Source organism: Eptatretus burgeri, chromosome 15 (assembly GCF_056783735.1).
Source record: "Eptatretus burgeri isolate ZD-2024b chromosome 15, Ebu_testis_v1, whole genome shotgun sequence".
Lineage (NCBI taxonomy): Eukaryota > Metazoa > Chordata > Myxini > Myxiniformes > Myxinidae > Eptatretus > Eptatretus burgeri.
In genome coordinates this window covers 6,297,269-6,309,515 of record NC_140975.1, presented here as the reverse complement: position 1 = coordinate 6,309,515, position 12,247 = coordinate 6,297,269, and the positions used below count along the sequence as shown (strand labels likewise).

At 43.9% G+C, this 12,247-nt stretch overlaps 1 protein-coding gene across 7 annotated transcripts in view; it reads right to left on the bottom strand.

The window, feature by feature from the left end:
- Positions 1-12,247, bottom strand: part of LOC147011412 (uncharacterized) — a 50,919-nt gene that overhangs the window by 26,622 nt on the left and 12,050 nt on the right. For all 7 annotated transcript variants that reach the window (XM_085857845.1, XM_085857842.1, XM_085857843.1 and 4 more), the window contains one exon: positions 11,887-11,945. In XM_085857845.1, the coding sequence (XP_085713971.1) occupies positions 11,887-11,945 (59 nt within the window). The remainder of the gene's footprint in view (positions 1-11,886; positions 11,946-12,247) is intronic.

Here is a 12,247-nt window from a genome sequence, read left to right as displayed (position 1 = left end):
TATCGACTTACTGTATTCTTTCTTTCTCGATTTCTGTACTTTCTCGATTTTATTAAACACAATGCCCCAATCAAATCGTCATTTACGACAGCGAAGGAACGAAGCTGTGCGTCGTGCACGCGCAATGGAATCTGACGAAGCACGAGCTGCTCGCTTGACACGCAACGCAATGCGCATGACAAGGCGTCGTGCAGCTCAAACGGATGAAGAACGAGCTGCTCGCTTGACACGCAACGCAATGCGCATGACAAGGCGTCGTGCAGCTCAAACGGATGAAGAACGAACTGCTCGCTTGGCAGACAACACTGAACGCGAGGCAAGGCGCCGTGCAGAGGAAACGGATGAAGAACGAGCTACTCGCTTGACACGCGACGCTATGCGCGTGACAAGGTGTCGTGCAGCTGAAACGGATGAAGAACGAACTGCTCGCTTGGCAGACAACACTGAATGCGAGGCAAGGCGTTGTGCAGAAGAAACGGATGAAGAACGAGCTGCTTGCTTGGCAGACAACACTGGACGCGAGGCAAGGCGTCGTGCAGAAGAAATCCCTCACCAGCGAGAAGACCGGCAAGTAAGGGATGCCCTGCGCCATCAGGACGAACACCGTGTGAGACTAGAGCAGGCTCACCGTGAGAATCGCAACCTTGCTCGATACGATGATACAGATTTCTTCCGAGAGCAATTTCATGTTGAGCACAGGCACGCGTTAAGCAGGACCTCATTATTTCAATGCACTAAATGCTCACATTGTGATGCTTTTGTGTGGACCGAGGAGAGAAGAGGATTTTGCTGCAACCACGGCAAGGTCGACCTTAAGCATGATCCTACGAATCCAAAACCCGGTTCAATTCCATCACAACCTCCAGATGCTATTAAAAACCTTTTCCTGAACCAGGACTTTGTGAAGCGCACGAAACAGAAAAACAACGCGCTGGCAATGGCAAGTATCGGTGTCCGAGAGATAGGTATGCCTGGCTTCAATCCTGGAGTGCGCATACAAGGTAAGGTTTACCATTACATTGGTGCTCCTCTTGCCGATCTGGGTTGTACCCCACGCTTTGCTCAGATCTACTTTCACGATCCAGCCCATGAGCTGGAGTTTCGTCGTGCCCACACCTCGAACAGTAGCCTGAATGAGCATTTTTTGCTAAGAGCACAACAGGCCATTCATGAGTGCAACCCATACGTCCAGCAATTCAAATCAGCCATTGAGTTTGTGGTTCATAATGATAGCGCCAATGAACTGAAAATTGTGTTAACAGGTCGCACGCGGCGCCGACACCTTCACCATGGTACCGTCAACCTTCCCTCACCAGACAGCGATGTGGCTGTCATTGCTCCAGGGGCAATGACAACAGAGCAGTTTGGAAGGCTGGCAGTCGGTGTTCACCTCAGAGGAGGAGGTTTACAGACAATAGACGCCATGCATCCAGCGTATGACCCTCTATCATACATACTGCTACCCTGCGGCTCCCAGGGGTACCACACTGAGTTGGCAGGGATAACGCCAACATCTTTCTACCGCTACCATCTCCAAGTACGTGATCCTACTCATCACTTCAATCTACTACTTCGTGGTGGAAAGTTGACACAGCAGTACGTATGCGACATGTTGGCAAAAATTGAGTCGCACCGTCTCAATTGGATTCGCTGCAACCAGAAGTCAATTAAGGCAGAAAAGTATAAGATCATCGTTGATGCGTTGAACAGTGACGCTGAGGTGCTACCTGGACGCCTCACCATTCTGCTGCGTCAATTTATGGGTCACCACGTTGGTATGCCAAAGAGTTTCAGGATGTAATGGCTTTGGTCCGAGTCAAGGGAAAACCTGACTTTTTCCTAACATTCACCTGCAACCCAAAGTGGCCAGAAATTAAACAATCACTTTTTGAGGGTCAGTCAGCCAATGAAAGACCTGATATCATCGCCCGGGTGTTTCATATGAAGGTGGAAGCACTCAAAGCAGACCTCCTCAAGAATGACATCTTGGGGCATGTGGACGCTTATGTGATGGTGAAGGAAACACAAAAGCGTCACCTTCCCCATATACACACGCTCCTGACCGTGGTACCTCGCGACAAGCCCAGAACAGCAGCAGATGTCGATCGCGTGGTCTCTGCTGAGATTCCTGACAAACGCACAAATCCGGAACTACACCGTATCGTGACATCACACATGATTCACGGCCCATGTGGGGAATGGAACATCTCGAGCCCTTGCATGGCAGACCGGAAGTGCACAAAGGACTATCCCAAAGCTCTACGAGAAACGACAAGCTTCTCTGATGACTCCTATCCCCTGTACAGAAGACGGTTCTGGCATGCGGTTTGAAAGTTTTTTGTTTTGTTTTGTTTGCACCTACGGGCACACACCTACGGGCACGCACCTACGGGCATGCACTAGTATTGTAAACTTGATCATGCTTAATCAATCAATACATCTCATATTTCAAAACTAATCATGATTAATCAACTAATCCATCTCATATTTCAACACTAATCATGATTAATTAACCAATCCATCTCATATTTCAAACCTAATCATGATTAATCAACCAATCCATCTCATATTTCAACACTAATCATGATTAATTAACCAATCCATCTCATATTTCAAACCTAATCATGATTAATCAACCAATGCATCTTATATTTCAAACCTGCTCACGCTTAGTCAATCAATCCATCTCATGTGGTCAACCTGATCACGCTTTATCAATCAATCCATCTCATATTGTCAACTTGATCACGCTTAATCAACCAATACATGGGCCTCAAGTTGTCGACCTCCTCGTGCTGAGCCCTGGTAACTAAGCAATCAGGCGAACGACAGCATCCAGAGAGAGAGAGAGAGCAGCAGCAGTATCAGCACTAACGTTTATTTTAACGCTGCAATAGCAACTCCAATGCATCTTCAGAGACCGCAGCCTGGTGCCAACCCGGAACACGTGCCCTTTTCAGGGCAGACATCAACAGATGTCATACGGGACGGCATCATTGTGCTGCAACTGAATGTGGAAGGCCTCACTAAGGCCAAGATCATCATTATTGAACATTTGCTACAAACCCATAAAGTTACTGCCATTCTCCTCCAAGAGTCCCATATAAAGGCCCTGTCACACCTTGACGATTTAGCCAGCGTATGCCGACGTATGAAAAATTTGTCTAAAATGCTGGCACACGTCGAATACGTTATGGGTAAGTTTTGTATACGTTAAGAGCACGCTGGCATACGTCGTAGTACGCCGAGCTCGTCGACAAATTTTAACATGCTTGAAATTTTTCGACGTATGCCAGCGTATGACACACATTCCGCATACGCTGGCCATAAGTTGTAGGCACGTTACGTGATCGTTGACACACGTCGACACACGTTACTTGTAAGTTACTCATAAGTCGAAACACGTCGAGGTAATGGTTAGCGTCAATGTTCCAGACTCCATGGTTTTTTTTTCTTCGGCATGACGGTGATGTTGACACTTCGATTTCTAGTGCGGTTATAATATGATATAATTAATAAGCTGCTGCTCAACGATTTAAATCATAACCGCACTAGAAATCGAAGTGTCAACATCACCGTCATTCCGAAGAAAAAAAAAACCATGGAGTCTGGAACACTGACGGGTTCCTCCTGTGTGAACCCGATTTTTATATACCAATTCCCCTAAACGCTGCCAATACGCCATTATACGGTAGCTGTAAGTTAGTAACACATTCAGTAAGTTCTGTGGTCGTCCGGAAGACGTCAAATACATCTACATACGTCAATGTACGTTGGAGATACGTTACTCATAGGTTCAAAGCACGTTACTCACAGGTTAGAAATAAGTTTTGGGTACGCTAAACATTACCTCGACGTGTTTTGACTTATGAGTAACTTACAAGTAACGTGTGTCGACGCGTGTCAACGATCGCGTAACGTGCCTACAACTTATGGGTAGTGTATGCGGAATGTGCGAGTCATACGCTGGCATACGTCGTAAAATTTTCAGCATGCTTAAAATTTGTCGACGTGCTCGGCGTACGACGACGTATGCCAGCGTGCTTTAGCGTGCTCTAAACGTATACAAAACTTACCCATGACGTATTCGACGTGTGCCAGCGTTTTAGACAAATTTTTCATACGTTGGCATACGCTGGCTAAATCGTCAAGGTGTGACAGCGGCTTAACACTTCGATGTCTAGTGTGGTTATGATTTGAATCGTCGAGCCGCAGCCTTTTAATAGGCTACGCCACGTGATCGTCGGCGATACGCTGCCACACGCTATGCATAAGTTAGACTATCGTTGGGCATAGGCTGTGAACGCCGACAACATGCTTGGCATTCGTTGATATAAGTTATTTATATGTTATCGAAACGTTCTGTGTACGTTACTAATATGTTATGCATACGTCCAACTCGTTATGAATACGTCCAAAACTGGAAAAAAGATCAATAGTTCAGCGTACGCCAGCGTTTTACATACATTTCGATACCTTGCCATACGCTGGCTAAAACGTCAAGGTGTGACTGGGCCTTAAGCGATAGCTCCCGCTTGAAGATTCCTGGCTTCAACTTGGCTGCACACACCGAGAGTGATATCCACGGGATCGCCACCTTTATCAGGAATACAGCAAAGTGGAAAACAATTGCTACTTCCCCCTCAGACTCCAGGGTGGAATGGGCAGCAACACAAATCGAAGGCGTCACTGCCATCAATGTCTTCAAGCTACCAACATCCCGGCTTCATACAGACTCCATTCCCGCCTTTGGGCCACCCTGCATCTACGCTGGAGACTTCAATTGCCGCAGCACCACATGGGGCTACAGCACAACCAACCCGGATGGCACCACACTTAACGAGGACTGGGCCTCAGCATCTGGTGTGCAATTTCTGTATGACCCTAAACAACCAGATAGCTTCCACTCAGGCAGGTGGAACACGACTTCAAACCCTGACCTGACCTTCATAAATTTGAATGGCCCTATACACCAGCGCATTATCCTGGACCTTTTTCTGAAATCACAACATAGGCCGTCGATAATCATCCCAGATAGCCCTATTGAACCAGTCCCGACTAAACCGGTCAAGAGGTGGAACTTCCGCAAGGCTAACCGGGATCAGTTTACAAACCTAGTGGATTCAGGGATAGATAGTCTTCCCACCCCAATTTCTTCCAACCTGGATAATGCCTACTCAGCCCTCTGTAAACTCCTCATCAGGTCAGCAAAGAGCACCATTCCACGTGGTTTCAACCACCGCTACATCCCCACATGGGATGAGGAGAGTGATGCACACGACAACGAATTCCTGAATGCTGAAGCTGGAGAAGAAGCAGCCACCAAGGCATCGCAGCTGACAAACTGCCTTGACAAAAAACGCAGGGAGCGTTGGGAGGAGACGGCTCAAGGAATCGACTTCACACACTCCAGCAGGCTGTCTTGGAAGACCCTCAAGTGCCTCACTGGTATGCAATGGTAGAAGTTCCAAGCCAACTCAATGCCCTGTGACGGCCAACTCAATTGCTGAGCAGCTCCTTAGAAATGGCCGATTTAAGGACGCGAACAAGGACTATACTCGCTCCATCAAGCAGGAAACCACAAAACTGTGGCATGCTCCAGGTGTTGATGGCTCCCTTTCAGCACCCTTTTCAGCCGAAGAGCTGTCTCCTGCCATCCTTCAACTGAAAAGCGGGAAGGCCCAGGGGCCCGATAACATTCCTCCAGAGTTCCTTCTACACCGTGGCCCAGGATGCCTGAACTGGCTTCGAGAGTTCTACTCCTGTTGCCTCTTCAACCAGTCCATACCTAAGATCTGGCGGAAGGCAACCATCATTGCTCTACCCAAACCGAACAAGCCTACGGACGATTCAAAGAACTGTCGACCCATTTCACTACTCTGTGTCCCCGTCAAGCTCCTTGAACGACTCCTCCTTGCTCGGCTGGAACCAGATGTCGACCACCAACTACCTGATGAACAAGCAGGCTTCCGCCGTGGACGCAGCGCTGCCCAACAGATCGTGAAGCTGTCAAATGATATAGAAGACAGCTTTGAGAAAGACCACAGGCGGGCGCTGTTCTGGTTGATCTTACTGCAGCCTACGACACTGTCTGGCATCAGAGTCTAACTTTGAAGCTCCTCCGGACCATCCCTGATCGACATCTCGTGCGGTTTGTCACAAACATCCTTGCAAACCACAGCTTAGTCCTAAAGACCAGTGATGGACAGTCCAGTAGGCCTCGACGCCTCAGAAACGGAGTCCCACAAGGCTCAGTAGTGGCTCCAATGCTATTCAACCTATACATCAGCGACCTGCCACCTACAACATCACGACAGTACGGCTACGCTGACGACCTCGCTCTTCTACACTCAGACAGAAATTGGTCAAATGTAGAGGATGCACTGACGTCAGACATGACACTTGGGGCAGCGTACCTCAAGACCTGGAGACTGAAGCTGAGCGTGACAAAAACCACTTCAACAGCCTTCCATCTAAACACCAAGGATGCCCGCCGTCAGCTCACAGTCAACGTCAATGGGTCACCTCTGCCCTACAACCCCTCCCCAACATACCTTGGGGTGAAACTACATCGGCAGTTGACATTCAAGCAAAACCTTGAATCCCTTCGCGCAAAAGTGTCCTCGAGGAATAACCTCTTACGTCGTCTGGTAGGGTCATCATGGGGAGTCAGAATAGCTACTCTCCGAACTAGTGCTCTCGCCATGGTCGACAGTGATGCCGAATATGCCGCTCCAGCGTGGTGCCAGAGCTCACACACAAGGAAGCCAGATGCAACTCTCAATGACACCTTGAGAATCGTCACCGGCTGCCTGCGACCCACCCCAACTGAGTTCCTGCCAGTGCTTTCAGGCATCGCTCCTGCAGCCCTTCGCAGAGAACAACACGCATATAGTCTGGTGAACAGGCCCTGCTGGATACCAAGCATCCATTACACAATCTCGTGCAGGACTCACAACAACTGGGCCGTCAACGTCTGCCTTCTCGCCGCCCCTTCCCTCGCCACGCAGCGACCCTGTGTGGCTCTAACTTTAGCACCCTACATACATGGAAAACTGGCTGGCAGTAAACCCATCGGCCCATTCAATTCACTGTCATACCAAACATGAAGTTGCCACCAGGCGCAGATCGACCCCGTAAAGAATGGGTAACCCTGAACCGGCTGCGCACAGGGGTTAGCCGGTTCAACGCTAGCAAGCACCGTTTGGGGGCTGCGTCCACCTGCAGCCTGTTCATGCAGATATGTGGAACAGACTGCGCAGCACATCATCTACGAGTGCCCCATCCTCCGCCCACCTGAGAATGCAATAATCGATCTGACGAACCCTAACCCCACCACAGTGAGCTGGCTGCAGCACCTGTGTGATACCGCATAACTGTCTCAAACGCAAGTAGAAGTAGTAATCAATACATCTCGTATTGTAAACCTGATCACACTTAATCCATCAACCCAACTCAAATTGTCAACTTCATCATGCTTAATCAATCAATCAATCTCATATGGTCAACTTCATCATGCTAAATCAATCAATCCATCTCAAATTGTCAACTTCATCACGCTTAATCAATAAATCCCTCTCATATTGTAAACTTAATCACGCTTAATCAATCAATCCATCTCATATTATAAACCTGATCACACTTAATCCATCAATCCATCTCATATTGTAAATTTAATCACACTTAATCCATCAATCCATCTCATATTGTAAACCTGATCACACTAAATCCATCAATCCATCTCATACTGTGAAGTTGATCACACTTAATCAATCAATCCATCTCATATTGTGAACCTGATCACACTTCATCAATCAATCCATCTCACATTGTCAACTTGATTCTGCTTAATCAATCAATTCATCTCATATTGTAAACCTCATCACACTTAATCCATTAATCCATCTCATATTGTAAACTTAATCAATCAATCCATCTCATATTTAAACCTGATCACACAAAATCCATCAATCCATCTCATATTGTGAACTTGATCACACTTAATCAATCAATCCATCTCATATTGTGAATTGATCACACTTAATCAATCAATCCATCTCATATTGTAAACCTGATCACACTTCATCAAGCAATCTATCTCAATAACTTGATTCTGCTTAATCAATCAATCCATCTCATATTGTAAACTTAATCATGCTTAATGAATCAATCCATCTCAAATTGTCAACTTCATCATGCTTAATCAATAAATCCCTCTCATATTGTAAACTTAATCATGCTTAATCAATCAATCCATCTCATATTATAAACCTGATCACACTTAATCCATCAATCCATCTCATATTGTAAACTTGATCATGCTTAATCAATCAATCCATCTCATATTGTAAACCTGATCACACAAAATCCATCAATCCATCTCATATTGTGAACTTGATCACACTTAATCAATCAATCCATCTCATATTGTGAACTTGATCACACTTACTCAATCAATCCATCTCATATTTCAAACCTGATCACACTTAATCAATCAATCCATCTCAAATTGTCAACTTGATCATGCTTAATCAATCAACCAATCTCATATTGTCAACTTCATCAGACTGAATCAATAAATCCATCTCATATCGTCAACTTGATCATGCTTAATCAATCAATCCATCTCATATTGTGTACCTGATCACGCTTTATCAATCAATCCTTCTCATATCATCAACTTGATCATGCTTAATCATCAATCCATCTCATATGGTCAACCTGATCACGCTTAATCAACCAATACATCTCAAATTGTGAACCTGATCATGCTTAATCAATCAATCCATCTCATTCGGTCAACCTGATCACGCTTAATTAATCAATCCATCTCATTTTGTCAACTTAATCACGCTTAATCAATCAATCCATCTCATATTGTCAACATGATCATGCTTAGTCATCAATCCATCTCAAATTGTGAACCTCATCATGCTTAATCAATCAATCCATCTCATATTTCAAACCTGATCACGCTTAATCAATCAATACATCTCATATTGTAAACCTCATCATGCTTAATCAATCAATCCATCTCATATTTCAAACCTGATCACACTTAATCAATCAATCCATCTCATATTTCAAACATGATCACGCTTAATCAATCAATCCATCTCATATTGTAAACCTGATCACACTTCATCAATCAATCCATCTCACATTGTCAACTTGATTCTGCTTAATCAATCAATCCATCTTATATTTCAAACCTGATCACACTTAATCAATCAATCCATCTCATATCGTCAACTTGATCATGCTTAATCAATCAATCCATCTCACATTGTCAACTTGATTCTGCTTAATCAATCAATCCATCTCAAATTGTCATCTTGATCATGCTTAATCAATCAACCAATCTCATATTGTCAACTTCATCACACTTAATCAATAAATCCATCTCATATCGTCAACTTGATCATGCTTAATCAATCAATCCATCTCACATTGTCAACTTGATTCTGCTTAATCAATCAATCCATCTCAAATTGTCATCTTGATCATGCTTAATCAATCAACCAATCTCATATTGTCAACTTCATCACACTTAATCAATAAATCCATCTCATATCGTCAACTTGATCATGCTTAATCAACCAATATATCTCAAATTGTGAACCTGATCATGCTTAATCAATCAATCCATCTCATATGGTCAACTTGATCACGCTTAATCAATCAATCCATCTCATTCGGTCAACCTGATCATGCTTCATCAATCAATCCATCTCATATTGTCAACTTGATCACGCTTAGTCATCAATCCATCTCAAATTGTGAACCTCATCACGCTTAATCAATCAATCCATCTCATTCGGTCAACCTGATCACGCTTAATCAATCAATACATCTCAAATTGTCAACTTGATCACGCTTAGTCATCAATCCATCTCAAATTGTGAACCTCATCATGCTTAATCAATCAATCCATCTCATTCGGTCAACTTGATCATGCTTAATCAATCAATACATCTCAAATTGTCAACTTAATCACGCTTAATTAATCAATCCATCTCATATTTCAAACTTGATCACGCTTAATCAATCAATCCATCTCATTCGGTCAACTTGATCACGCATAATCAATCAATACATCTCATATTGTAAACCTCATCACACTTAATCAATCCATCTCATATTTCAAACCTGATCATGCTTAATCAATCAATCCATCTCATATTGTAAACCTCATCATGCTTAATCACTCAATCCATCTCATATTTCAAACCTGATCATGCATAATCAATCAATACATCTCATATTGTAAACCTCATCACGCTTAATCAATCAATAAATCTCATATTTCAAACCTGATCATGCTTAATCAATCAATCCATCTCATATTTCAAACCTGATCATGCTTAATCAATCAATACATCTCATATTTCAAACCTGATCACACTTAACCAATCAATCCATCTCATATTTCAAACCTGATGACACTTAATCAATCAATACATCTCATATTTCAAACCTGATCACAGTTAATCAATCAATCCATCTCGTATTTCAAACCTGATCACGCTTAATCAACCAATCCGTCTCATATTTCAAACCTGATCATGCTTAATCAACCAATCCATCTCATATTTCAAACCTCATCATGCTTAATCAATCAATCCATCTCATATTGTCAACTTTATCATGCTTAATCAATCAATCCATCTCATATTTCAAACCTGATCACGCTTAATCAATCATTCCATCTCATATTGTAAACCTCATCATGCTTAATCAATCAATCCATCACATATTGTAAACCTCATCATGCTTAATCAATCAATCCATCTCATATTGTCAACTTTATCATGCTTAATCAATCAATCCATCTCATATTTCAAACCTGATCACGCTTAATCAATCATTCCATCTCATATTGTAAACCTCATCACGCTTAATCAATCAATACATCACATATTTCAAACCTGATCACGCTTAATCAATCATTCCATCTCATATTGTAAACCTCATCATGCTTAATCAATCAATACATCACATATTTCAAACCTGATCACGCTTAATCAATCAATCCATCACATATTTCAAACCTGATCACGCTTAATCAATCAATACATCTCATATTGTAAACCTCATCACGCTTAATCAATCAATACATCACATATTTCAAACCTGATCACGCTTAATCAATCATTCCATCTCATATTGTAAACCTCATCATGCTTAATCAATCAATACATCACATATTTCAAACCTGATCACGCTTAATCAATCAATCCATCACATATTTCAAACCTGATCATGCTTAATCAATCAATACATCTCATATTGTCCTTCTTCCACACTGCTTTGTATTCTGCACCTGAATCTATATCCTCCACCTTGTTCTCATTTTCTCCCCCACTACTATATCTGCCTCTTGAGCCTGGTGTTGGCTTAGTGGTTAGGGTGGTGGCTTGGGATCCTAGGGTCCTGAGTTCAAGCCCCGTTGGTTGCTGAATTAACACCAGGGGGTTGACTCAGCCTGTCATCCTTCCGAGGTCGGTGAAATGAGTACCAGCGTACTGGTCCCGGTGTATGCCCCGGCTAGAATAGGTGTACCATATCCCTGTGTGTTGTAAGAGGCGACCAGGGTTGGCGTCAGGAAGGGCATCCGGCCATAAAACATTTCCTCAAGAAAAAGCCAACCCCTGCACAGCAGGGAAAAATGGCTGTAAAAACGTGTTATTTATTACTATATCTGCCTCACCCCCAATTACATCACTTTCATTTTCCTCAAATGAGCCGCTCTGCACTCACACCCTTCTCATTCTCATCACTCTATCCGATCGACCAACATGCTCCCTTCGATTCCTTCCCCCGTCTCTACTCCAGCTCAGCAACTCTACTGTGACAGTGAAATAGAATCCCTGTCCCTCTCCTTACGGTGAAACTTCGTCACGGCAAAGTGCTGACACCGATCTCCATTGAAGTCGCTTGGACACCTAGCAAGGAACAAAGGGGAAAAGGACACGGTAAGCGGACAAACTACAGTGGGGCGAGAAGAATAAAATCAAATAAACAAAAACTGCAGCGAAGTCGTCGGCGCACCGTCGCAAGTCGCCACGCTCCCCACCGAGAGCAAAGTTGAAGGATGGTAAAGAGTTCCAGCACCATTGACTCGATATCAAATTTTGAGTTCAAACATTTTCCCCGTTTTGACGCCTGTGACCCCAAGCAACCCACCCCCACCTCCCCCTCCCCCCGGGGGCGTAAACCGGGGGCCAAATCCAACAATTTGTTCCAT